General features: G+C 42.6%; 1 protein-coding gene across 1 annotated transcript in view; it reads left to right on the forward strand.

The window, feature by feature from the left end:
- cps1 (carbamoyl-phosphate synthase 1, mitochondrial) overlaps positions 1-27,283 on the forward strand; it is a 289,732-nt gene that overhangs the window by 128,242 nt on the left and 134,207 nt on the right. The window contains exons 27-28 of the mRNA XM_051930296.1: positions 2,912-2,979; positions 10,502-10,577. Coding sequence (XP_051786256.1) covers positions 2,912-2,979; positions 10,502-10,577 — 144 coding nt within the window. The remainder of the gene's footprint in view (positions 1-2,911; positions 2,980-10,501; positions 10,578-27,283) is intronic.

A 27,283-nucleotide genomic window follows, 5' to 3' on the forward strand; every position in this document is an offset into this window, starting at 1 on the left:
GGGGCACGCTATGCTCTAGCAACTTTATTTCACTCGCCCAAAAGGGGCACGCTGCACTTTAGCCACTTCGCATCTCTGCTGCTGCTGTGCCGAACTGCGTGTTCTGCTTGTCGCACTGCGTGTCGATCATTTAAAATCCTCTACAGCAGCTGTCCTTTTGTCTCACTGCCTTGTCTCGCGTGACGTTGAAGTGTCTCTCGCAGGTCATCAAAGTGTCTTCCAAGAAGATCACGTTTCGACCCAAGATATTTTTATTATAATAGAGAGATTTGCCTTGACCCTTGGGTTTCTAGTCAGGGTATTTGATTGTGTTTTCCCCCTCTAGTGTTTGCAATTGTACTTTCAGAACTCCAGCATATTGCAACATTTACTTCATCAGAGTCAGAGATATTACATATTTTTTTTGTAGCAGTAAGTCATGTTCAAAAACAACAGTGCTAATAGAGTGTATGTATCTGTAAAGTACATTGTGCTTTTCATAGCACTTTATAATATCACAGAGCTCAAGAGTCCAACACAAGTGATGTTAGATGTTTGTGTTTTTACTTTCTCATATACAAAGTGTAGGGAAAGTATTGGAATCGCCCAAAATTTTGATTTTGAAATTTTGGTGAATCTCAAGGTTTTAGACCTCCCTGACTTTCTTGTATATGAAGAATAGGAAAAATACTGAAATCGTCCAAAAAATCAATTTTGAGATTTTGATGAATCTTGACATTTTAGACCTCACTGACTTTCTCATATATGAAGAATAGAAAAAGTATTGTACTCGTCCAAAGATTGGATATCGAGATTTTGATGAATTTCGAGGTTTTAGACCTCCCTGACTTTCTCGTATATGAAGAATAAGAAAAGTATTGAAATCGTCCAAAAATTCGATTTTCAGATTTTGATGAATCTCGACATTTTAGACTTCACTGACTTTCTCGTATATGAAGAATAAGAAAAGTATTAAAATCGTCCAAAAATTCAGTTTTGAGATTTTGATGAATCTCGACATTTTAGACTTCACTGACTTTCTTGTATATGAAGAATAAGAAAAGTATTAAAATTGTCCAAAAATTCGATTTCGAGATTTTGATGAATCTCGACATTTTAGACCTCACTGAATTTCTCGTATATGAAGAATAAGAAAAGTATTAAAATCATCCAAAAATTCAATTTTGAGATTTTGATGAATCTCGACATTTTAGACTTCACTGACTTTCTTGTATATGAAGAATAAGAAAAGTATTAAAATCGTCCAAAAATTCTATTTCGAGATTTTGATGAATCTCGACATTTTAGACCTCACTGAATTTCTCGTATATGAAGAATAGAAAAAGTATTGTACTCGTCCAAAGATTGGATATCGAGATTTTGATGAATCTCGAGGTTTCAGACCTCCTTGACTTTCTCATATATGAAGAATAAGAAAAGTATTGAAATCATCCAAAAATTCGATTTCGAGATTTTGATGAATCTCGACATTTTAGACTTCACTGACTTTCTTGTATATGAAGAATAAGAAAAGTATTAAAATTGTCCAAAAATTCGATTTCGAGATTTTGATGAATCTCGACATTTTAGACCTCACTGAATTTCTTGTATATGAAGAATAAGAAAAGTATTAAAATCGTCCAAAAATTCAATTTTGAGATTTTGATGAATCTCGACATTTTAGACTTCACTGACTTTCTTGTATATGAAGAATAAGAAAAGTATTAAAATCGTCCAAAAATTCTATTTCGAGATTTTGATGAATCTCGACATTTTAGACCTCACTGAATTTCTCGTATATGAAGAATAGAAAAAATATTGTACTCGTCCAAAGATTGGATATCGAGATTTTGATGAATCTCGAGATTTCAGACCTCACTGACTTTCTCATATATGAAGAATAAGAAAAGTATTGAAATCATCCAAAAATTTGATTTCGAGATTTTGATGAATCTCGACATTTTAGACCTCACTGACTTTCTCATATATGAAGAATAGAAAAAGAATTGGAACTGTCCAAAGATTTGATTTTGAGATTTTGATGAATCTCGACCTTTTAGACCTCCCTAACGTTCTTGTACACAAAGTATGGGAGAAGTATTGTAATTGTACAAAGATTGGATGTAGAGATGTTGATGAATCTCGAGGTTTTAGACCTCCCTGAGTCAGAAAATATCATTTTTGAAATTATGTCTGTGTGTGTGTAAATACAATAACTTGAGTTCACTTTCCCTTTGATCAACCAAATTTTGCATACCAGTATGAGGTACAAAACGTAGATTTCTATCAACTTTTGAGCTATTTCCGTTAACTAGAAGTGGTTCTTTACCTTTTGTTCAAGTAGCGGCAGAGTCCGTATTATTTAACTTTACTTTAATAATAATTATTCAATATATTATTAATTTGATTTGATGGTTCTTTAATATACATAATTTAAAAATTGTCTCGCGGTTTACTCCTCACATACTGTATATCCATCCCCATATCTGAGTATATGAGACAGTCGAGGGGAGACCACTCCCGCCTTTTTTTTACTACTGTTAGTTGTTCTTTCTTAAACATAAAATTTTTAAAACAAGCATGCAATGGAAAGTTAAAATCAAGGTGATGGTGACTTGCGGACCCTATTAGTGTCTCATAACTTGCATTCGGGAATTTGAGGAAAATGTACGGGCTGGACGTGACCTCACTCAGGGTCGGCTAGGAAGAGAAATGTAATCAGCAGCTGAGGCCGTGCAGAATGTTTCTCTGGATGAGTGAGGAGCACTGAATCCGGGTCCCCTCAAAAGACGGAGAGCTTCGGGGATCCTGATGTCCTCTCAGAAATGCCTTGAAGTCAATGGAGCAGGAAGAACTGAGCGAGTTTGGTGCAAAGTGGAATATGCTAACAAATAACTGAGTCCTGATATATTCCTTTTGTTTTGTTTTTCAGGAGGACGCCTTAATATTTGCAGAGAAAGTGGGTTACCCCTGCCTTCTGCGACCTTCTTATGTCTTAAGGTAAATTTAACAAAGAGTGAATGACTTAAAGCAACTTCACAGTAATAGATAGATAGATAGATAGATAGATAGATAGATAGATAGATAGATAGATAGATAGATAGATAGATAGATAGATAGATAGATAGATAGATAGATAGATAGATAGATACTTTATTAATCCCCAAGGGGAAATTCACATACTCCAGCAGCAGCACACTGATAAAGAACAATATTACATTAAAGAGTGATAACAATGCAGGTCTACAGACAGACAATAACTTTGTATAATGTTAACGTTTACCCCCCCCCCCGGGTGGAATTGAAGAGTCGCATAGTGTGGCGGAGGAACGATCTTCTCAGTCTGTCAGTGGAGCAGGACGGTGACAGCAGTCTGTCACTGAAGCTGCTCCTCTGTCTGGAGATGATCCTGTTCAGTGGATGCAGTGGATTCTCCATGATTGACAGGAGTCTGCTCAGCACCCGTCGCTCTGCCATGGATGTCAGACTGTCCAACTCCGTGCCAACAATAGAGCCTGCCTTCCTCACCAGTTTGTCCAGGCGTGAGGCGTCCTTCTTCTTTATGCTGCCTCCCCAGCACACCACCACGTAGAAGAGGGCGCTCGCCACAACTGTCTGATAGAACATCTGCAGCATCTTATTGCAGATGTTGAAGGAAGCCAGCCTTCTAAGGAAGTATAGCCGGCTCTGTCCTTTCTTACACAGAGCATCAGTATTGGCAGTCCAGTCCAGTTTATCATCCAGCTGCACTCCCAGGTATTTATAGGTCTGCACCATCTGCACACAGTCACCTCTGATGATCACGAGGTCCATGAGGGGCCTGGTCCTCCTAAAATCCACCACCAGCTCCTTGGTTTTGCTGGTGTTCAGTTGTAGGTGGTTTGAGTCGCACCATTTAACAAAGTCCTTGATTAGGTCGCTATACTCCTCCACCTGCCCACTCCTGATGCAGCCCACCATAGCAGTGTGGTCAGCGAACTTTTGCACGTGGCAGGACTCCGAGTTATATTGGAAGTCCGATGTATATAGGCTGAACAGGACCAGAGAAAGTACAGTCCCCTGTGGCGCTCCTGTGTTGCTAACCACAATGTCAGACCTGCAGTTCCCGAGGCGCACATACTGAGGCCTGTCTGTAAGATAGTCCACGATCCATGCCACCAGGTATGAGTCTACTCCCATCTCTGTCAGCTTGTCTCTAAGGAGCAGAGGTTGGATGGTGTTGAAGGCACTAGAGAAGTCCAGAAACAAGTCTGCATAGACTGTCAATGGATATTTCAGTTTTCGTCCAGAGTTTGTGGTTCAGGTGAAGTGATTCCTGCATATGTAAATGTGTGAGTTTGTGTGTCAGTGTGTCCTGAGATGGGCTCATTCCTACCTTTTGCTTGATACCATGATGGGCCACCATATACAACAGGCATGAACAAATACATATGCATGTATTTGCATTTATGGGGTTTGTTATATTTTGTCACTCACTTCCACCCATCGTTACGTCTTTTAGTAGAACTTGTGTCTGACATTTCTTTGATTTTTCCTTCATTTTGTTGCTTGTCTGTACCTTGTTTTATAAGAAGCCTTTCAACAGAATTCATATCCCCCATTTGGTCAACTTTTCCTTTTTTTTTTTTTTTTGCTTTGCACCGTTCCCCGCCATAACCTATCATCTATGGGTGGGAACCAAAAGCTTTAGAATCATCAAAAATTTCGATCTCTGTTTTTTTCCGGATTTCAATATTTTAGGGTCCCCTGATACCGAAAACATCAATATCTCGATGATGGGTGTGTGTCTGTCTGTCTGTGTGTGTCTCACAGTTGCTAGAACTGAAATGGCTGGACAGAAAATACCAAACTCTAAACTTAAGCCTGTTATGAGATGTTTTCGACAGATCTCGATGTTTAAGGTTCCCCAATATCTTGATGATGGATGTATGTCTGTCTGTCTGTCACAGTTTCTTAAAGACGGTCTACAGCTAAAATGGCTGGACGGAAAAATACCAAACTCGAAGTTAAGCCTGTTATGAGATGACGACGTGCTGATTAGTTTTTGAGCGAGGCCCTCGAAAGGATCCCTCAAATACCGTAATTCTGCAATTAATGATGAATTCTTCTTGTCAATGGCTATCGTAATGACCTAGTTTGTGATCAGAAAGATCAGCATGAGAGCAGTAAATAATTTACTGAAATGTTATAGAAGCGTTTAGATAACTTGGTTCCAAGGGCGTAAAGCCCACCAACGCTCACATCCAAATCTTTTTGTGTCATCTCTAGTAGTTTTTTTAGATAGACTTTCCATAAAATTCATATCTGTCATATTTCAGGTGTTTCCTATATTGTGTCACTTGGTGCCAGATGAAGCTTATATGGAGCTTTAACTGGGGCTGAGGTAGCTCTCGGTGTCCGGAGTAAGCGCCCCTTGGTGTCCATAGTGCACATTCAGTATTATTAGACTTTGGGAACCAGGGATCCTCTGCGTCTGGAGCACATGCCCCTTAACTTTCCTAAATGACACCCGTGGAATCCGAGTACAGTAGTTCATCAAATGAATTGAGTGCCTCTGGTGGCACTCGCCTATACCTGCTTTGAAAGTAGTTTTTATTCAAAGGTTTAATCCTCATTTCCTCAGGCATCATCATCGATCTTAATAAAAGGATAAGTGTCTTTGTGTCTGTCTGTGTGTTTGTCTGGTTTCTATGTCTCTGTCCTTCCAAAAGATGGCGCATCACAAACATTTTTAATAATAAAATGCATTAAATGTATCATTCCAACAGATGGTGCATCACAAACATTCACACTGCTTTTACATAGTCCATGCCAAATAGCACATACAGTAACAGACAAATGCATTGCATGGTGCACTGCAAACATTAACGTTGAGGTCTGTGTTGATTACTTTAATTTGAAACTGTCTTAGATGGGTAGTGCAGCTAGTAAAAAGATATGTGTCTGTGTATGTGTGTGTCTGTCAAGCTGGTCTCAATCATTACAACAGATTGTGTATCACAAATGTTTTTAGTAATAACATGTATTTTATTTGTCATTTCAACAGATGGTGCATCACAAACATTAACGCTGCTTTTTTACAAATCCCATATAAATGGCATATAACAGAGACACATGCATTACTGTGTACTCTGCAAACATTAACGTGGGGGTCTACATCGATTACTTACAGTAAATTTCCAACCATTATAGATGGATAGCGTAGCTAATAAAAGAATAGTCTGTGTAAGTGTGTGTCTGTCCAGTTGCTATGTCTCAATCATTACAACAGATTGTATATCACAAATGTTTTTAGTAATAACATGTATTTTATTTGTCATTTCAACAGATGGTGTATCACAAACATTAAGGATGCTTTTTTACAAATCCCATACCAAATGGCATATAACAGAGACACATGCATGACTGTGTACTCTGCAAACGTTAATGCAGAGGTCTACTTTGATTACTAAAATTTCCAACTATTATAGATGGATAGCATAGCTAATAAAAGGATAGTCTGTGTAAGTGTGTGTCTGTCCAGTTGCTATGTCTCAATCATTACAACAGATTGTGTATCACAAATGTTTTTAGTAATAAAATGTATTTTATTTGTCATTTCAACAGATGGCGCATCACAAACATTAACGCTGCTTTTTTACAAATCCCATACCAAATGGCATATAACAAAGACACATGCATTCCAGTGTGCTCTGCAAACGTTAATACGGAGGTCTACGTTGATTACTTAGATTTCAACACATCTTAGATGGGAAGCACAGCTAGTAAAATGATAAGTGTCTGTGTATCTGTGTGCTTGTCCAATTGCTATGTCTCTGCCATTCTAGAAGATGGAGTATAACAAACATTTTTTTAGTAATAAAATGCATTGCATTTGTCATTCCAACAGATGGCGCATCGCAAACATTAGCACCGTTTTTTTACAAATCCCATACCAAATGGCATATAACAGAGACACATGCACTGCAGGGTACTCTGCAAACGTTAACACGAAGGTCTACGTTGATTACTTTGAAAGAAACTGAATTTGTTGCATATAATTGAGAGAGAGCAGAGTAAGGTCCAGTCACAAAAAATATCTGAGGTAATAGAAAAGCTGGGAGGCATGAAGGGGGTAACATCAGAGCAAAGGGCTGCACCACTGGGTAGCCTCTCAATAGAATTTGTATCCTCCTTTTGTCAGCCACTTCGGCTTTTTATGTTTTTTTTTTATTATTCAGGTAGTGTTTCCGTAGAACTCGTATTCCTCTTTCCCTCGGGTGTTTTCCTTTATTTTGTCAGTCACCTCTGCAGCGTTTAAGTAGAATTCACAGCTCTCGTCTGCTCAGTTGTTTCCTATATTTTGTCACTCACCTGTACCAGTCACTCTCTCAGATATCTGCGGCTTCTCTTCCTCAGGCTACCGACTGCTGTCTTTCAAAACAGTGCCAGGGATTGAAACCACAAGGTTCACTTTGTACTTTGATTCACAGCAGCATAAAAATAAATGCAAAAAAAAAGGCACTGCTGACTTCAGCAGAAAAGCTGAAGGTCAGTTTATAGAGAGCACGGAGTTCATGTGTCCATCACGATCCTTCTCTTCTAACGTGTAGCTCTTGTACTGTAAAATGCATTTCTAGTTGAGCGGATCAAAAGCGTCGGGATCTAAGTTGAGCCCACGACTTGCGCTCCGGTGGAAACAGGCAAACGTCTGTCCTCACTGAGTATCCATTTTCCAGTCCCAGGATTAACACTTTAGTATACTTGCTGCATCATTAGAGTTTAAGTCAGATCTTATTCGAGGTTAGGCATCATGGCGTTCATTATGAGCCTTTGGTTAAAAATAAAACGAATACCTAAAGGCAAGTGGATCTTTCAGCGCTCATTCATCCTAAACATGTTTGGATTTGCCCTTCGGAGTCCTGAAACATCATGTGGAATGAAGTCAAAGGTGTTGAGGAGGCACCTGCACTGCTGCCACACTCATCCAGTGTCCTAAATCAGAATCATGCATCTGTCCATGTAGAGTTGGCACAGCCTCCCACTGTCAGAGAGAGGCAAGACCAGATTAAGAACCCCCTACAAGCCCCTGGGTAGCTTAGCTCCTTAACGGAGAGCTGACCATACTTGTAACAATGCAGCACACGGACACCCCGTAGTTTAATGCAGCGCGCTATCTCTCACTTTTGATATCGCCGCAAGTCTTGATGACTTTATCTGCCCTGGAATAGTGGGGTGTAGGGGGGCAGGGGTCATCCCCCTGGTCATTTCGACTTGCATATACTCAACCATTTCTTCACACTGGTTACCCTTTGGTTATTTTTGCTTGCGGATACTCAGTTATTTCATCGAGCGGGTTACCCCTTGGTCATTTCGACTCATGGATACTCATTTCATCACACTAGTTACCCCTTGGTCATTTTGACTTGTGAATACTCCATTGTTTCATTGTGTGGATTAACCTTTGGTCATTTCCTCTTGTAGATGCACAATTATTTCATTGAGTGGGTTACCCCTTGTTCATTTCCACTTGTGGATCCTCAATTATTTAATTAATCATTTCATCAAGCAGTTTGCCCCTTAGTTATTTCGATTTGTGGATACTCGTTTCATCCCACTATTTACCACTTGGTCATTTTGACTTATGGTTATTCAATTGTTTCATCAACTGGGTTACTCCTTATTCAGTTCCACTTGCGGATACTCGATTATTTCATGACGTGGGTTACCCCTTAGTTATTTTGACTTGGAGACACTCAATCATTTCATCAAGTGGGTTACCCCCTTGGTCATTTTCACTTATGGATCCTCAATTATGTTATTGAGAGTTACCCCTTAGTCATTTCGAATTGTGGATACTCAATTATTTCATTGATCGTTACATCAAGCGGGTTGCCCCTTAGTCATTTCAACTTGCACATCCTCGTTTCATCACACTAGCTACCCCTTTGGTCATTTTGACTTTCAAATACTCAATTGTTTCATTGAGCAGGTTACCCCTTTCATGAAGTGGGCTACCCCCTTGTTCATTTCCACTTACGGATGCTCAATTATTTCAATAATTGTTTCATCGAGCAGGTTGGAACTTAGTCATTTTGACTTATGGATACTTGTTTCATCACACTACCTACCCCTTGGTCATTTTGACTTGTAGATAATCAATTGTTTCATTGAGTGGATTAACCTTTGGTAATTTCCACTTGCAGATACTGAATTATTTCATTAATCATTTCATTGAGCAGGTTACCGCTTAGTCATTTCGATTTGTGGATACTCGTTTCATCCCACTATTTACCACTTGGTCATTTTGACTTATGGTTATTCAATCGTTTCATCAAGTGGGTTACCTCTTATTCAATTCCACTTGCGGATACTCAATCATTTCATCAAGTGAGATACCCCGTTGGTCATTTTGACTTATGGATCCTAAAATATGTTATTGAGAAAGTTACCCCTTAGTCATTTCGAATTGCGGATACTCAATTATTTCATTAATTGTTTCATTGAGCGGGTTGCCCCTTAGTCATTTCGACTTGCACATCCTCGTTTCATCACACTAGCTACCCCTTTGGTCATTTTAACTTTCAAACCCTTCAACATTTTCACTCGTGGATGCTCATTTCATCACACTAGTTACCCCTTGGTCATTTTGACTTGTGGATACTCAATAGTTTCATCGAGTGGATTAACCTTTGGTCATTTCTACTTGCAGATACTTAATTATTTCATTAATCATTTCATCAAGCGGGTTCCCCCTTAGTCATTTTCACTCGTGGATACTTGTTTCATCACACTAGCTACCCCGTTGGTCATTTTGACTTTCAAATACTCAATCGTTTCTTTGAGCAGGTTACCCCTTTCATGAAGTGGGTTACCCCCTTGGTTATTTCGACTTAGAGATAATCATTTTGTCGAGTGGGATACCCCTTGGTCATTTCCACTCAATTATTTTATCGAGAGGGTCGCCCCTTGGTCATTTCGATTAGTGGGGGGGGTTACCTTTTCATCAAGCAGATGGGGCTCGACCTTGATCATTTTCAGTCATGAATTAACAGGTCCCTTGGGTGTGTGCCCCATAACTCCCTGATGGTAGGTCCATCCCTGGTGGTTCAGTTTTCCACACTCATCCCACAGACAGATATGTTAAGTTATGTTCTACTGCCAAACTAACGTTGTATGTAAGTTTGTCCTCTGATGGACCACCACCCCATCGAGGCTTGGTTCCTGCCTAGTTCCTGATGCTCCTCTAGACCCTGTGACCCATAATTGGATTAGGTGGGGTTATGTTGTACTGAGAGCCTGTTGGGCACCAAGTAGGTCATTAAGCTGGCAGTGGGTAACATATGACAGATATTTCAATATGGTGGCATATAACCTGGGGGAAAGAAGGAGAGAAAGGGTGGAAGAGTGTTCTCTAATGACCATTTAATGAAAGACTCCAGTAAGTCAAATCTTCACTGTTTAGAAAAGCCTGCTTCTGCCAGCTGGTCTGACCAACTTTCCTTGTTTTGTTTCTCCTCCTCTTCCTCCTTCTGGTGAGCAGTGGTTCAGCTATGAATGTGGTGTACACCAAAAATGAGATGAAGCGATTCCTGGAGGAGGCAACCCTCGTGTCTCAGGTATGATATTGGACGATTCATAAGCATGCTGTGGGCTTCTGGTGAGTTCTTTCTTTTCTGAACTTAAAATATGTTACAGTTGACCCTAAGATACCCTTTAAGGGCAGGAAGTGTGGAGGTGGTCAGAGAGACCTGGCCCTTTAGGAACCCTGCATACTTCAAATGGGCATTGATACCTGAAGCCATTAGAACTCTAACTGTATTACCCAATAGTCAGAGAGGACCGGCGCTGAACATACAGTGGTGTGCAAAACTATTCACTCCCCTTCAAAGTCCTCATAATTGTCTGCATGACAAAAGACTTGTACACATATTTATCCATTCAGTATTTTTAGTGTGAACTCTTATGCTGTAACAATACATTTCCAAAGTCAAAACCATTTTCCGCAGATATTTAACTGAAGAAGAAAAACTCTACTGGTAAGGCCTCATCTGGTCTCCTGGGTGCAGTTTTGAACTTCAAAAGGACATAACAGCACAGGAAAAAGTCCACAGAAGATTGACGAGGCTGATTCCAGGGATACAGGAGATGAGTGATGAGGAAAGATTAAAGGACTTTAGGAGCTGTAGTGGACTCGACACTATCCACTACCAGATGCTGTTCAGAAGCCATGAAGAAAGCTAACAGAATGTCAGGTTATATAGCGCCTTGATGTGTGGAGTACAAATCACAGGAGGTTCTGCTGAAGTTTTATAACACACTGGTGAAGCCTCATCTGGAGTACTGAGTGCAGTTTTGGTCTACAAAAGGACATAACAGCACAGGAAAATGTCCAGAGAAGAGCTACTAGGCTGATTCCAGGGCTACAGGAGATGACAATTGAAAGTACGCCTCATGAGAAGGATTTAGGAGTATCATAGTGGACTCGACACTATCAACTACCAGACAGTGTTCAGAAGCCACTAAGAAGACTAACAGAATGTCAGGTTATATAGTGCCCTGATTAGTGACAGTGCCACTAGATGGAATGTGGTACCCTGGCTCAATATAACTTACGAGCTGGTGAAAACAGAATGAAATTAACAAAGGCGGAAACAATAACCTTTCAGCCCCTTACCAGCCCCTCTGGGACAACTTCAAGAGGCTCAGGTGCTGGTTTACTACCAGGTGAGGTGGCTCACCCACTTTCTCATCTCTGTGTGTAGTTTGATCTACAAAAGGACATACCTTCACTGGAAAAAGTCCAGAGAAGAGCAACCAAGCTGATTACAGGGCTACAGGAGATGAGTTAAAATTAAAAGATTTAGGAGTCTGTAGCAGTCCGGTGCCACTAAGATTCACACACACTGGTGAGGCTTCATCTGAAATATTGTGTACAGTTTTGGTCTCCAGATTACAAAAAGGACATAGCAGCACTAGAAGAAGTCCAGAGAAGAGTGATTAGGCTGATTCCAGGGCTACAGATGATGAGTTACGAGGAAACATTAAAAGAGCTGAGCCTCAGCATGAAACTTGTTAAGGGGAAATTTCAATTCGTCACCACATCGTCACCTTGGCACAATCCTGTCTCTAAGCTCTGCAGGCGACGCCTTTGACCTCATGGCCTGTTTTCTGCTCAACTATGGGACACTCTAAATAGAGGGGGTGGGTGGTGCCTTTTCTAATCAGTCTAATCATCTGAATTGACCACAGGTGGACACCAAACAAACTGTAGGATCATCTCAATGGTGAACAATACAATGGGATGGACCTGAGCCACATTTCAAGTGTCATAGCAAAGGGTCTGAATGCTTGTACCGATGAGATACTTCAGCTTTTAATTGTAATAAACAGTGGCAGCGCTACTGTGTCACCGTAAGGCGATTGTGGGTTTGGCGCCCCTCGTCCTCCCTGTTTGGTAGCACTCTGAGCAGTGAGAAAAGCGCAATATAAATGTAATGAATTATTATTTTTATCATGAATGAGGCACATGGCCTGCATTGTGAGGGAGCGACAGTTATGGCACTATGGCGGTGTTTCTCAACCTTTATCCATGTGTGCCCCATTTCTTCATATTAGTTTTTGTTGCGCACCCCGCCCCCCCCCTAAAGTTTTTGGGCACATTTTCAGATTTTTGATTATGTTGAGATCCACCCAACAACACTAAATTTTAATTTGGGAATGCACTGTTGGCAGAAATGCTCAAGCATGGAACAGACTGGGGCATCGCTAATATGTTTTTATCATCAAAATATACAGTCACACATGTGACTCATTTAACTCTTTCAGGGCTGATGTCGACTTTTGTCAAAAGGAGGAGTTGACGATGGTAATCAACTGTAAACTGTGACAAAACCAACTGTTACATTGAACTCTCGTTACTAGAAGGAATGCTAGATTTGACCGAGATTCTCTGCACTCACGTGAGTAGCAAGGCACACACAATGGCAAAAATGGCACTGACATCTTGCAAGATATCAAAGCGAATGTGAAAGCAAAATACTCCATGGACGACGTTGTGTCTATTATCTCTGAACTGGACTATGACTTGTCAGATTTTGATACAAGTGATTGAAATTGAATGTGAGGTTCCAGCTTCAGCTGATCAGTCCCCAGCTAGTCATGGTACTGACAATGTTTGCCAGGGTGAACTGCCACTTAACAATGATAAGAGCTAGAAACCAGATTGTAATGTACTGTGACCGTGGCCGCCGTTGCTGCAGTCCCAGCCATGTGAAGACAGCCTGGCAACAAGCCTGCCACTCATTCTTGGCAAACTAGCAGCCACAGCATGCAGCAAAAGACGTTTTACAGTATGTTGGTTTCTGTGTGAAACCATCCTTTTTTGGAAAAAATATTCAGCCCTCAAAGAGTTAAAATTCAAATCCATGTGATAAAATGTACGTAAAATTCACATTTTTCTTCAGTTTTCATTTAATTTCATGAAATTTTTTAGTCATTTTAATAATTCCACATTTTAAATTATTCCATCCATCCATCCATCCATTTTCCAACCCGCTATATTCCTAACTACAGGGTCACGGGGGTCTGCTGGAGCCAATCCCAGCCAACACAGGGCACAAGGCAGGAACCAATCCCGGGCAGGGTGCCAACCCACCGCAGTTAAATTATTCCATTCTGTAATAATAAAGATGAAATTACAATTATAAATATTCATAAGACTATTAGCACTTCTTATTTCTAAAAACAATACCTGACATATTAGCGATTACAAACTGTGAACATACGAGACTTCAGACATGGTAAAGGATTGGGGCAGCCACCCGTATAATCTGTTCCTGGCTGCAAAAATAAAGAATTGTAAAGCAAGAGTAGTTTACACTGCGGTGGGTTGGCACCCTGCCCGGGATTGGTTCCTGCCTTGTGCCCTGTGTTGGCTGGGATTGGCTCCAGCAGACCCCCGTGACCCTGTGTTTGGATTCAGCGGGTTGGAAAATGGATGGATGGAGTAGCTTACAAGACTGAATCCAAAACAGAACTGAAATCCAGAGGAGGGGAGTGAGGCTTTATAGCAGGGGGGTGCAACTGTTGCTGGGGGTGCCAGAATCCATCGAGGAAGAAAAATGAAAAACATTATTTGTACAAAATCTTAATTTATCTATCCATTCCTAAATAATTAAATGGGCAGGCCATTTCGTATCAGTGCAATACGCTGCTTGTTAAAACGGATGACTTCCGCTCATACGCACACTTAGTGCTGCGTGGGTATTATGAACTATCGTATCTGTTCAAGTTCTATTTAAATTTTAATATAAGTTTTATTTAGTCGACAGAAATATCTTTGGTAGGAATGTAAGTAAAATTTTGTCATCATTGCATAAATTTTTCTTCACCATAGAAATTTAAATTACTAAATTCAACTTACATTCCTACCAAAGATATTTCTGTTGACTAAATAGAACCTACTTATATCCAAATAGAACTTGAAAAGATATATTTTTTCGAATCTGACCATGCATTTTAGATCGACTTTACGCGCACTACATCGAGCCCGCGTGCTATTGTGCTCTCGCCTGCCTGCCTCAATAAGTCACCGTCGCTTCGCTCTTACTTTTTTACCGTTCATTTAATCGTGGCTAGTCGCGAAAAAATTAGAAAATGGAAGGAGGATTACACTGAGTATGGCTTTACCAAAACAATTATTGATGGAGTAGACAGACCGCAGTGTGTGCTTTGCAATGCAATGTTTTCCAATTCCAACTTGAAGCCATCAAAGCTCGGTGAACATTTCCCAAGGGGGTGCGAAATCGGCCTCGTCCGTCACAGGGGGTGCGAGGGTAAAATGAATCGGGAAGCGTTGCTTTATAGGGAGTCTGGAGGAAATGATGTCGTCCTCGGGGCCGGGACAGGAAGTGACGCGTTCAGAGTCGAGGTACTTGAGGCACCGGGACAGGAAGTGACGCGTTCAGAGTCGAGGCACCGGGACAGGAAGTGACACGTTCAGAGTCGAGGTACCGGGACAGGAAGTGACGAGTGACGTGTTCAGAGTCGAGGCACCGGGACAGGAAGTGATGTGTTCAGAGTCGAGGCACCGGGACAAGAAGTGACGTGTTCAGAGTCGAGGCACCGGGACAGGAAGTGACGCATTCAGAGTCGAGGTACCGGGACAGGAAGTGACAAGTGACGTGTTCAGAGTCGAGGCACCGGGACAGGAAGTGATGTGTTCAGAGTCGAGGCACCGGGACAGGAAGTGACAAGTGACGTGTTCAGAGTCGAGGCACCGGGACAGGAAGTGATGTGTTCAGAGTCGAGGCACCGGGACAGGAAGTGATGCGTGACGTGTTCAGAGTCGAGGTACCGGGACAGGAAGTGACGAGTGACGTGTTCAGAGTCGAGGCACCGGGACAGGAAGTGATGTGTTCAGAGTCGAGGCACCGGGACAGGAAGTGACGCGTTCAGAGTCAAGGTACTCGAGGCACCGGGACAGGAAGTGACGCATTCAGAGTCGAGGTACTCGAGGCACCGGGACAGGAAGTGACGCGTTCAGAGTCGAGGCACCGGGACAGGAAGTGACGTGTTCAGAGTCGAGGCACCGGGACAGGAAGTGATGTGTTCAGAGTCGAGGCACCGGGACAGGAAGTGATGCTTGACGTGTTCAGAGTCGAGGTACCGGGACAGGAAGTGACGAGTGACGTGTTCAGAGTCGAGGCACCGGGACAGGAAGTGATGTGTTCAGAGTCAAGGCACCGGGACAGGAAGTGACGAGTGACGTGTTCAGAGTCGCGGCACTGGGACAGGAAGTGACGCGTTCAGAGTCGAGGGACCGGGACATGAACTGACGCATTCAGCGTCCAGGCACCGGGTCCTAGTGAGATTTCCTGGGAAAGGTCTGCAGGGAACTTAGAAAGAAAGTCAGTGCACCCTGCCGCCCCCTGGTCGGGTGAGTCAGTACTATTCTCTAAGCTCTTTAGCTGCATCCTACTCGCACGTGTGTGACAAGACGTAACGTATAACGGTAAGAGAGAGGGATGAGTTGTAACTTGAATTCTGATGTTTGCTTACGTGCAGACAGGCCTATCGATGAGATGAGTCTCAAAATGACAAGTGACGTCACTAATTGTAGCAATTAATTGAATCGACACACGGAGAGTCGCAGACTGGTTCCTTTATCTTCATTCACGTCTCAAACTTTACATTCTTTATTAACATTGTCATCAACAACAACAACAACAACATGTATTTCGATAGCACTATTTCATACAGGGCGGCACGGTCAACAGCCAACACAGGGCGCGAGGCAGGAAGCAAACCCCACACACCAAGCACAAGTTTGGATCACCAATCCACCTAACCTGCATGTCTTTGGACTGTGGGAGGAAACCCAGGCAGACACGGGGAGAACATGCAAACTCCACGCAGGGAGGACCCGGGAAGCGAATGCAGGTCTCCGTACTGTGAGGCAGCAGCGCTACCCACTGTGCCACCATGCAATTATTATTATTATTATTATTAAGGGAGGAATCCCCCCAGGACAGAGCGCTACTCCAAATGCATGGTATTCTTTACACAAGTTGTATTTTTTTTTTTGCAAAATGATTATGTTTTTAATCCAGTAACTTAAAAAACACAAAATCTCTAGTTTTGAATTCTTTGCTTTCACAATTTGTTGCCTTTAGCATCAAGAGAAAAAAAAAACCCCATCAGATTTAGATTTGTATTTATTCTTTTTTACTTTGTGCCCATCTTCCTATTTATAACACAGTTCTTTCCTTTAGGAGGATGAATGAAGAATAATGTATCGGGCAGGTCATATGTCATCGTAGCCCTCAAGTGATTGAAAAGGCATATACTCTTAAATAAATAAATAAATGAATAACGGCTTTGATTTGCAAAGGAAAAGAATTCCAGGGGGATGTCAAGTTTGGTCTGATTTAATGAAATAACGTTTCAAATCTTGTAAGCGGCCCTCTTGATCAGAAGACTGCTTTCTTCCTTAATACGCTCGGACATTTTCATTTTGTCCCCCTTTTTTTTTTTTGGCTGTCCTAGATTCGGGAGCAGGAACTGTCTTGACCATTTAAAAATAAATAAATTAATATTCACAGGGACAATAGAGATGAAATATGCAAAAAAATGTGTCATCTACCCTCCTGCTGATGACCCCTGGCTGCGTTTGTGACTCGCTCTTACAGGCGGCGCTCCGGCAGCAAACGGTTTCAGGTTATTCCACCATGAAGATCTTTTGGGAACAAGTCGGGCCTTTGCATCCCAAAGCGTCGCCTGCACGAGGAACTCGGGAAAGTGTATGAGCTTCATCTTTGTCACTGCTTGTGTGCCACATTACAAACTGGCCCTGGGGGTCCGCAGTACAATAGCCTGTGTAGAGGTGATCTAGGCAAGGGTATCGCATTTTGTTCATTTTTTTAATTTTTTTTTCTTAACCTATTTTTATTCATCACATTCATAAAGCTACAAGCTCCTTAATGGCTTTGACTCAATTATATGAGAAAAGTAAAGCTTTCAAAGTTAAAATCCGTCAGAATTTATAAACACGGGAGGGCAGCCACATCCTATAAAAGAGGTGTTTGTCCTGAATTTAACAAGGCTTCTGGTTTATTTAATATAAACTGCACAAAAAATTAAAGGAGCACTTTTTAATCCGAGTATAGCATCAAGTCAATGACACTTGTGGGCTATTGATCTGGTCAGTGAAGTAGCAGAGGGGCTTGTTCATCAGCTTCAGCTGCTTTGGTGGACTAGAGGGGCAACAATGAGACGACCCCCAGAACAGGAATGAACGGTTTAACAGGTGAAGGGAGGCCACTGACATTTTTCCTTCCTCATCTGTTTTGTCACTCATTTTGCATTTGGCTACGGTCAGCGTCATTACTGGTAGCATGAGGGCATACCTGGACCCTACAGAGGTGGCACAGGTAGTCAAACTTCTCCACGATGGTACATCAATACATGCCTCCCATTGCCAGAAGGTTTGCTGTGCCTCCCAGCACAGTCTCAAGGGCATGGAGGAGATTCCAGGGGACAGACAGGCAGTTTACTCGAGGAGAGCTGGACAGGGCCCCTCATAGAAGGTCCTTAACCCATCAGCAGGACCCACTGCTATCTGCTCCTTTGGGCAAGGAGGACCAGGATGAGCACTGCCAGAGCCTACAAAATGACTTCCAGCAGGCAGGCCACTGGTGTGAATGTCTCTAACCAAACAATCAGAAATAGACTTCATGAGGGTGGCCTGAGGGCCTGACGTCCTGAATGTAATTACCCCAATCTACATGCTGTCAAATAAACGAACCACACGCCGTGGCACAACATAAAGAGGCTTCGCCTCCGATGCTGACGTCCGAGGTTCGATCCCTGAGAGGGGGTGCATTGAGTGTGTACGCCTGATGAGCCCAGAATTAAGGTGAAACATGTGTCTCGTACTCTTTGCATTATTTGACAGTAAACTATGCAATATATATATATATATAATATATAATATATATATATGGAAGAGAAGGTCTGTGAGCTGGAGATCCACAAAGGGAGAAAAATGAATCATGTATCATAAAATAGTTTTTATTCCTGAGCATTCAACTCCTACCAGGGGTCTTCATCAGAGGATAATGCTTAGACTAACAAGAATCAAAGGCAATATATAGCAAAAAATTACGTGGAGGGGGAGTGGGGAAGGTGGCTAAGTCAGTGTGGTCGGGGCGGGGGGGGGGTATTGGGTGTACAGATTATTTATTAGATAGATAGATAGATAGATAGATAGATAGATAGATAGATAGATAGATAGATAGATAGATAGATAGATACTTTATTAATCCCAATGGGAAATTCACATTCTCCAGCATTATTATTATTATTATTATGAACATATATACAAAAACCAAACAAAGCACAATACTTACAGTCACCTCCTAACCAGCTCAATGAACTACAGCTTAATCCTTGACTGACATTTAAAGCCAGAGGGCGGACCCAGCAGCAGTGATGTCAAGGTGACCCCGCCCCCTGGGGCTCCACCCACAAAGTACATGGAAGAGCAGCATACTACAGAGATAAATATAAATAACCAAAGAAATTAAGCAAAACTGACAGAAAAAAAACAAAATTAATATAAAAAAATATAAACTCAAAGTTAACAGAAACAACAATTAAACAGAATAAATACAAGCCAGGAAAAAACAAATCCTGGCTGTAGCACAACAGTTACAGCAAATGCAGCCATGGCTCCTTACGCTTCCAAGATTTCAGTCCATATGCATAGAGAACACACTAGCCTAATTAGACATGATGGGGCGAGGTGTCACGTTTTAATGAAGTGATAGATGAAGTAATGAAACACAAACAGGAGGCGCTTTGTTATGGTCCATAGCAAAATCAGCGGCTTGCGTTTGAATATTGCCTATTTTTTTATTTTAAAGGAATTAAATTGTCCTTCTACTGCTTCCTTTAAATACTGGCCAATATCAATGTGCTAGTGCTTCCTTATCTAGGTTGTCTAATTTGTCTTTTAACTTTTAAGATTTTCATACAATGTCAGCCATACAGGCGATTCAGAAAGTTTTCAGACTCCTTCACTTTTTGTACATTTTGTTATGTTGCATCCTTATGCTAAAATCACTTAAATTAGTTTTTCCCATATTAAACAACACTAAATACTCCAAAACAATTGTCCAGTTTAGGCCTGTTTTATGTCATCTATTCTATTGGAATAAATTACTAAATTGGAATCACACAAGTTTAATTAATGTATGTGTGTATTGTATTATACAGTAGTGTATATCCTAAGGAGAGTCGGGTCCTGATGATGACAGGATTAGTTTTGATTGAACACAAATTGCAATGTAAACTGAAGTTCAAAATGTTTATCGATGGAAAAATATAATAACAATGCCGTCTATGACTTTCCCCACTCACTGCTGTGACTTTGAAAGTTTCCCATCTCCACTATACAATCCCTGTTTGTATTTCTGTAGAGGTGAGCAAAAGTAGTTTTAAAGTTGTGAGTTTATTATTATTTATTTATTAATTTTTGTATTATTTGCTTTCTTATTTGTCTTCTTCTTCTTCTTATTATTATTAAAGTGTACCTGAGTGTAGCAATCATAACCTGCATGTCTTTTTCCACACAAATGTGTTCAGGCATCTTTTGAAAACACATCTTTTTGTTCAATATTCTGTAAGTGTTTACTGTCTCTTTTGCTGTCAGAGACGCTGCCGTGTGGCTCTTAGTCTATTTAATGGTGTAATGATGTAGTAGTAGTGGTAGTTGTAGTACGACTGCTCTCTCTTGTTCGGCTTCTTATCTTGTTCTCTGTTGCTTTGAATGCTTGCACCTTCTACCCATTCTTGTATGTATTATAATTTGTTTTGTAAGTCGCCTTGGATAAAGGCTCCTGCTTAATCTATCTATCTATCTATCTATCTATCTATCTATCTATCTATCTATCTATCTATCTATCTATCTATCTATCTATCTATCTATCTATCTATCTATCTATCTATCTATCTATATACAGTGCATCCGGAAAGTATTCCCAGCGCATCACTTTTTCCACATTTTGTTATGTTACAGCCTTATTCCAAAATGGATTAAATTCATTTTTTTCCTCAGAATTCTACACACAAAACCACATAATGACAACGTGAAAAAAGTTTACTTGAGGTTTTTGCAAAAATTTAAAAAATAAAAAACCTGAGAAATCCCATGTCCAGAAGTATTCACAGCCTTTGCTCAATACTTTGTTGATGCCCCTTTGGCAGCAATTCCAGCCTCAAGTCTTGTTGAATATGATGCCACAAGCTTGGCACACCTATCCTTGGCCAGTTTGGCCCATTCCTCTTTGCAGCACCTCTCAGGCTCCATCAGGTTGGATGGGAAGCGTCGGTGCACAGCCATTTTAAGATCTCTCCAGAGATGTTCAATCAGATTCAAGTCTGGGCTCTGGCTGGGCCACTCAAGGACATTCACAGAGTTGTCCTGAAGCCACTCCTTTGATATCTTGGCTGTGTGCTTAGGGTCGTTGTCCTGCTGAAAGATGAACCGTCGCCCCAGTCTGAGGTCAAGAGCGCTCTGGAGCAGGTTTTCATCCAGGATGTCTCTGTACATTGCTGCAGTCATCTTTCCCATTATCCTGACTAGTCTCCCAGTTCCCCACAGCATGATGCTGCCACCACCATGCTTCACTGTAGGGATGGTATTGGCCTGGTGATGAGCGGTGCCTGGTTTCCTCCAAACGTGACGCCTGGCATTCACAACAAAGAGTTCAATCTTTGTCTCATCAGACCGGAGAATTTTCTTTCTCGTGGTCTGAGAGTCCTTCAGGTGCCTTTTGGCAAACTCCAGGCGTGCTGCCATGTGCCTTTTACTAAGGAGTGGCTTCCGTCTGGCCACTCTACCATACAGGCCTGATTGGTGGATTGCTGCAGAGATGGTTGTCCTTCTGGAAGGTTCTCCTCTCTCCACAGAGGACCTCTGGAGCTCTGACAGAGTGACCATCGGGTTCTTGGTCACCTCCCTGACTAAGGCCGTTCTCCCCCGATCGCTCAGTTTAGATTGCCAGCCAGCTCTAGGAAGAGTCCTGGTGGTTTCGAACTTCTTCCACTTACGGATGATGGAGGCCACTGTGCTCATTGGGACCTTCAAAGCAGCAGACATTTTTCTGTAACCTTCCCCAGATTTGTGCCTCGAGACAATCCTGTCTCGGAGGTCTACAGACAATTCCTTTGACTTCATGCTTGGTTTGTGCTCTAACATGAACTGTCAACTGTGGGACCTTCTATAGACAGGTGTGTGCCTTTCCAAATCATGTCCAGTCAACTGAATTTACCACAGGTGGACTCCAATGAAGCTGCAGAAACATCTCAAGGATGATCAGGGGAAACAGGATGGACCTGAGCTCAATTTTGAGCTTCATGGCAAAGGTTGTGAATACTTATGTACATGTGTTTTCTCAAGTTTTTTATTTTTAATAAATTTGCAAAAATCTCAAGTAAACTTTTTTCACGTTGTCATTATGGGGTGTTGTGTGTAGAATTCTGAGGAAAAAAATAATCCATTTTGGAATAAGGCTGTAACATAACAAAATGTGGAAAAAGTGATGCGCTGTGAATACTTTCCGGTTGCACTGTATATACATACTGTATATATATATATATATATATATATATATATATAAGTTCGACTATCCGATAGTCCCTCCTCTCCAGAACCCCCGAATAGACTTTTCCAGGGAGGCTGAGGAGTGTGATCCCTTTGTAGTTGGAACACATCCTCCAGTCCCCCTTCTTAAAGAGGTTGACCACCACCCCAGTCTGCCAATCCAGAGGACTGTCCCTGATGTCCATGCGATGTTGCAGAGACGTGTCAACCAAGACAGCCCTACAACATCCAGAGCCTTGAGGAACTCCGGGCGTATCTCATCCACCCCCGGGGCCCTGCCACCAAGAAGTTTTTTGACCACCTCAGTGACCTCAGTCCCAGAATCTCGGATTCAGGAGGCACAGTGTGGTTTTCGTCCTGGTAGCAGAACAGTGGACCAGCTCTACACCCTTAGCAGGGTCCTGGAGGGTGCATGGGAGTTTGCCAAACCAGTTTACATGTGTTTTGTGGACTTGGAAAAGGCGTTCGACCGTGTCCCTTGGGGAATCCTGTGGGGGGTGCTCCAGGAGTATGCGGTACCAGACCCCCTGATAAGGGCTGTTCGGTCCCTGTACAACCAGTGTCAGAGCTTGGTCTGCATTGCCGGCAGTAAGTCGAACCCGTTTCCAGTGAGAGTTGGACTCCGCCAGGGCTGCCCTTTGTCACCAATTCTGTTCATAACTTTTATGGACAGAATTTCTAGGCGCATCCAGGGTGTTGAGGGGGTCCGGTTTGGTGGACTCAGGATTAGGTCACTGCTTTTTGCAGATGATGTTGTCCTGTTTGCTTCCTCAGGCCGTGATCTTCAGCTCTCTCTGGATCGGTTCACAGCTGAGTGTGAAGCAGCTGGGATGGGAATCAGCACCTCCAAATCCGAGACCATGGTCCTCGGCTGGAAAAGGGATGGAGTGACCTCTCAGGGTTAGGAACGAAATCCTGCCCCAAGTGAAGGAGTTCAAGTATCTCGGGGTCTTGTTCACGAATGAGGGAAGAATGGAGCGTGAGATCGACAGGCGGATCGGTGCGGCGTCCACAGTGATGCGGGCTCTGCATCGGTCTGTCGTGGTGAAAAAGGAGCTGAGCCGTAAGGCAAAGCTCTCAATTTACCAGTCGATCTATGTTCCTACCCTCACCTATGGTCATGAGCTATGGGTAGTGACCGAAAGAAGATAGGGTAAGGAGCTCAGTCATCCGGGAGGGGCTCCGAGTAGAGCCGCTGCTCCTCCGCATTGAGAGGAGTCAGATGAGGTGGCTTGGGCATCTGATCAGGATGCCTCCTGGACGCCTCCCTGGTGAGGTGTTCCGGGCACGTCCAACCGGGAGGAGGCCCCGGGGAAGACCCAGGACACACTGGAGGGACTATGTCTCCCGGCTGGCCCTGGGAACGCCTTGGGATTTTTTCCAGAAGAGCTAGAAGAAGTGGCCGGGGAGAGGGAAGTCTGGGCATCTCTGCTCAAGCTGCTACCCCCGCGACCCGACCTCGGATAAGTGGAAGAGGATGGATGGATGGATGGATATATAGAAGTCAATGTATGTGTGTGTGTGTGTGTCTGTGTATGGTCCAGCATCACGTCCAAACGGCTGGAGCGATTTTCATGAAACTTGGTACACATGTTTCTCAATGATCGACTAAAACCTTGTGGGTAGGGTGGGGGCTGATCGTACGGTTTTGTACGCATGTTATCATCCAGTTGACACTCAGAACGACCACCAGAGGGCGAACTGGAGGTGACTGGTGGCACTCTTTATCTTTAAGCCCCACCGCGCCCGCCTGTTGCTTTTGAAATTAAACCGAGTTGGCTGGTTCCAAGCGTCAACTGGATGATAACATACATACAAGACTGCAAGACAAGCACATTAGTGAGTCTTCATTGTTTGTTAATTTATTTTTATTTTTAAAGTTGTGTTTTTTATTATATTTTTCTCAAACAATTAAAACAAAAAAACACTTTGTTTCCGCTTGTGATAATAATAATATTAATAACATGAAGAGGGCGGCACGGTGGCGCAGTGGGTAGCGCTGCTGCCTCGCAGTTGGGTGATCTGGGGACCTGGGTTCGCTTCCCAGGTCCTCCCTGCGTGGAGTTTGTATGTTCTCCCCGTGTCTGCGTGGGTTTCCTCCGGGCGCTCCGGTTTCCTCCCACAGTCCGAAGACATGCCGGTTAGGTGGATTGGTGATTCTAAATTGGCCCTAGTGTGTGTGGGTGTGTTTGTGTGTGTCCTGTGGTGGGTTGGCACCCTGCCCGGGATTGGTTCCCTGCCTTGTGCCCTGTGTTGGCTGGGATTGGCTCCAGCAGACCCCCGTGACCCTGTGTTTGGATTCAGCGGGTTGGAAAATGGATGGATGGATGGATAACATGAAGAAAAAATTGCATTTCTCAAGAAATTAAAAATCTTTGTTTATTCAAACTGCTGAAGTTGTTTTCTGAGATTTTTAGAAAACGCTTAACTTTACCAAGAGATTTATTGACAGAATCATAATACAGATTTTGTTTTTCTTTTCCTCTCCTGCATTGTTAGTTGGCTATATTTCTATTCTGTTGTTACTAAACTTATAATGCTTTTCTCTGCATATGTAAATCAGATTTTTTCTTTGAGTGTTTAACCTAATTTGTGTATTCATGTATGTAAATGATGTGTGGTTTAATTATATCTTTCATGGCCTTGTAGCTGTAAACTTGTACAAGTGCTATGAGCCTGTACTCGGTGAAGAGCGCTATACAAAAGCAAGCTGTTTGGAATTCTGCTCGCTTCTTAGGTCTTTATTAGTGCCATATGAGCAGCAGGCGTCTTAAATGAAGGAAATGTTCTTGTAAGAGAAGACACCGAGTGACAAATAAAAGATTTGGGGATCCTCCCCGTATACTTGAAATAAAGGAGTAAACCGTGAGGACCGAGTCAAAACAACGACTGACTAAACACGAGGAGATGGCGACTGAAATGATGGCAGTGAGGCAGAGGCGGGTCTCTGGAGCCGCAACCGGAAGTGAGGTTAGGTTAGGGAGTGGATGGGTGGTCTCTGGAGGCGGAACCAGAAGTGCATTCTAAGGGGGGGGGATCAGAAGGGGTGTGAAGTGTAGAGGAAGGAAAAGAGGTACACACTGTCAACCCTTGTTCCGATGTAACCACACACTTAGTCGAGCCCACTGACTGCTTCCCAAGAGCACGTGTGTGACATTGTTTAAATTCTAATTGCTAGTAGTGAGAAAAGTGCTATATAAATGTAAAGAATTACAGTGCATCCAGAAAGTATTCACAGCGCATCACTTTCTCCACATTTTGTTATGTTACAGCCTTATTCCAAAATGGATTAAATTAATTTTTTTCCTCAGAATTCTACACACAACACCCCATAATGACAACGTGAAAAAAGTTTACTTGAGGTTTTTGCAAATTTATGAAAAATAGAAAAGCTGAGAAATCCCATGTCCATAAGTATTCACAGCCTTTACTCAATACTTTGTCGATGCACCTTTGGCAGCAATTACAGCCTCAAGTCTTGTTGAATATGATGCCACAAGCTTGGCACACCTATTCTTGGCCAGTTTGGCCCATTCCTCTTTGCAGCACCTCTCAAGCTCCATCAGGTTGGATGGGAAGCGTCGGTGCACAGCCATTTTAAGATCTCTCCAGAGATGTTCAATCAGATTCAAGTCTGGGCTCTGGCTGGGCCACTCAAGGACATTCACAGAGTTGTCCTGAAGCCACTCCTTTGATATCTTGGCTGTGTGCTTAGGGTTGTTGTCCTGCTGAAGATGAACCGTCACCCCAGTCTGAGGTCAAGAGCGCTCTGGAGAAGGTTTTCATCCATGATGTCTCTGTACATTGCTGCAGTCATCTTTCCCTTTATCCTGACTAGTCTCCCAGTTCCCCACAGCATGATGCTGCCACCACCATGCTTCACTGTAGGGATGGTATTGGCCTGGTGATGAGTGGTGCCTGCTTTCCTCCAAACATGACGCCTGGCATTCACACCAAAGAGTTCAATCTTTGTCTCATCAGACCAGAGAATTTTCTTTCTCATGGTCTGAGAGTCCTTCAGGTGCCTTTTGGCAAACTCCAGGCGGGCTGCCATGTGCCTTTTACTAAGTAGTTGCTTCCGTCTGGCCACTCTACCATACAGGCCTGATTGGTGGATTGCTGCAGAGATGGTTGTCCTTCTGGAAGGTTCTCCTCTCTCCACAGAGGACCTCTGGAGCTCTGACAGAGTGACCCATCGGGTTCTTGGTCACCTCCCTGACTAAGGCCCTTCTCCCCCAATCGCTCAGTTTAGATGGCCGGCCAGCTCTAGGAAGAGTCCTGGTGGTTTCGAACTTCTTCCACTTACGGATGATGGAGACCACTGTGCTCATTTGGACCTTCAAAGCAGCAGAAATTGTTCTGTAACCTTCCCCAGATTTGTGCCTCGAGACAATCCTGTCTCGGAGGTCTACAGACAATTCCTTTGACTTCATGCTTGGTTTGTGCTCTGACATGAACTGTCAACTGTGGGACCTTATATAGACAGGTGTGTGCCTTTCCAAATCATGTCCAGTCAACTGAATTTACCACAGGTGGACTCCAATGAAGCTGCAGAAACATCTCAAGGATGATCAGGGGAAACAGGATGCACCTGAGCTCAATTTGGAGCTTCATGGCAAAGGCTGTGAATACTTATGTACATGGGATTTCTCAATGTTTTAATTTTTAATAAATTTGCAAAAACCTCAAGTAAACTTTTTTCATGTTGTCATTATGGGTGTTGTGTGTAGAATTCTGAGGAAAGAAATGAATTTAATCCATTTTGGAATAAGGCTGTAAGATAACAAAATGTGGAGAAAGTGATGTGCTGGGAATACTTTCCGGATGCACTGTATGATTATTATTATTATTAGCTTGCTTTATAATTTTTATTTTAAATCAGAGGCCAGAGAGAATAAGTGACTTGCCCCGAGTCACACAGGAAGTCAAAGTGGAGGACTGAAGTGTTCAGCTTTTGGGTTTCCAGACCACTGCGTGAGCCTCTGTGCCATCTGGCTGAGAGTTATACCAAAAAGAAGTCAAGAACGATAATAGAGTATAAGGATTGAAATAATATAAATTCAAATAATTGCTTCTGGGCGGCACGGTGGCGTAGTGGGTAGCGCAGCTGCCTCGCAGTTAGGAGACCAGGGTTCACTTCCCGGGTCCTCCTTGCAT

This window comes from Erpetoichthys calabaricus, chromosome 8, assembly GCF_900747795.2.
Source record: "Erpetoichthys calabaricus chromosome 8, fErpCal1.3, whole genome shotgun sequence".
NCBI lineage: Eukaryota > Metazoa > Chordata > Cladistia > Polypteriformes > Polypteridae > Erpetoichthys > Erpetoichthys calabaricus.